The sequence below is a fragment of the Rhincodon typus genome, chromosome 11 (genome assembly GCF_021869965.1).
Source record: "Rhincodon typus isolate 14 chromosome 11, sRhiTyp1.1, whole genome shotgun sequence".
In the NCBI taxonomy this organism is placed as follows: Eukaryota; Metazoa; Chordata; class Chondrichthyes; order Orectolobiformes; family Rhincodontidae; genus Rhincodon; species Rhincodon typus.
This window is the reverse complement of record NC_063342.1, coordinates 70242297-70244018: the sequence shown is the minus strand read 5'-3', so window position 1 is coordinate 70244018 and position 1722 is coordinate 70242297. Positions and strand designations below refer to the sequence as shown.

General features: G+C 42.1%; 1 protein-coding gene across 1 annotated transcript in view; it reads left to right on the top strand.

The window, feature by feature from the left end:
- Window positions 1–1722, top strand: part of cog3 (component of oligomeric golgi complex 3) — a 77265-nt gene that overhangs the window by 70566 nt on the left and 4977 nt on the right. The window contains exon 19 of the mRNA XM_048602538.1: window positions 1207–1305. Within this exon, the coding sequence (XP_048458495.1) occupies window positions 1207–1305 (99 nt within the window). The remainder of the gene's footprint in view (window positions 1–1206; window positions 1306–1722) is intronic.

The window sequence follows — 1722 nt, the reverse complement described above, 5'->3', positions numbered from 1 at the left end:
TCATATATTGAGCTAATTCTACACAGTCTGTCATAGCTCACTTCTCATCTGATGAAAGATGATTTAACTTCTTTTTGGGAATTTTAGTTTAAAATTTTGCATCACCGAGTCTGAAAGGGGATAGTTCTCCTTGTTTTGGTTATTTTGTTTGATGTTTTGTCTGGTGCTGCAGAGCGCCCTGGGGGATTTCACTACATTAAAGGCACTATATAAACATGGGTGAAGGTAGGTTCAACCTAGTGAGCTGTTAATCGAAATGCAGTCACAAGGTTCCTTTCCTTTAACTAAAGCATGTCAATGAAATTAAACATTCCAGACTTTCAGGTGTTACCGGGGGCCAGCCCCCACACTGGCAATGCCAAAAATTGCTGCAGGTTATGGTAGGGAGCCACCTTTGTTCAGAGATCACCATTATAGCCAGTCCAGTTCCAGGCTTCTTCCATATTATTGAGAGAAGAAAGTTGAATTGAAAGTTGAGCAGAGATGTTACAGTAAATTATTCTCAAACTGTGGGAGGAGGCAATGGCCTAGTGGTATTATCGCTGGACTGTCAATCCAGAGACCCAGATAACGTTCTGGGGAACTGGGTTCGAAACCCACCACTGCAGATGGTGGAATTTGAATTCAATAAATATCTGGAATTAAGAGTCTAATGATGACCATGAATCTACTGTCGATTGTTGGAAAAACCCATCTGGTTCACTAATGTCCTTTAGGGAAGGAAACTGCCATCCTTACCTGGTCTGGCCTACATGTGACTCCATACCTACAGCAATGTGGTTGACTCTTAACTGCCCTCTGGGCAATAAATGCTGCCTAGCCAGCGACGCCCTCATCCTGTGAATGAATAAAACAAAATAAAATTCAACTTATTACAGGTTCTCAGGACCTGAAGTTGGACAGTCATGAGCCAAATTTTAATGCCCAGGCTGCATTTTGACCGTGTTCGAGATTCATTTTTAAGATGTGGGAATATTGCGTTTGTGTGCAGCTCTAGTTCCTTTGTGGTATGATTTGTTCTGATGCGGTTTAAAATAAGGCAGGAGCCACTCAGGCAGCTCACAGGAGCCGTACTTTAATATGGTGCCCAGACTAAATGTGTTGCTGCTGGATTTTACAAATATAACATGTTCCAGTTAGCCATGATACCGGAGCATCCTTGGCCGATCCTCTGTTCTTTAGACAGTGTTTATTTTCTTTCTTTAGAGTAACATTCAACAGACATTCCAAAAGCTGCATGGAGTATTACAGGAGGATTTTAGTGGTGAGGATCTGCAGATTATAGCTTGCCCCTCCATGGACCAGGTAAGAGCTAGGCAGGAACAGTATGATTAATGAGCAGTTTGTGTGGTCATTCTGGGATGGGTTCATGTCTCGTTAGTACTTAGTAAACAAGAATTTATTTACTTTGGCAAACAGAATGAATATATAATTTAGTTGCGGCATCAGTAAACTTGTTTGATTGGAGAGGAGTTTTTATTGTCAAGTAAATCCAGAAGTCCCTAGGTAAGTGCTCTGTAAGTACATTCAATTTTGAATATTACTGAAAAACGACATGTTTTGTCAATGAGTTGGCAAGAACTGCAGATGCTGGAGTCAGATAAAAGCGTGGAGCTGGAGGAACACAGCAGGCCAGGCAGCATCAGAGGAACAGGAAAGCTGACGTTTCGGATTGTTCTGAAGAAGGGTCCTGACCCGAAACGTCAGCTTTCCTGCCCCTCT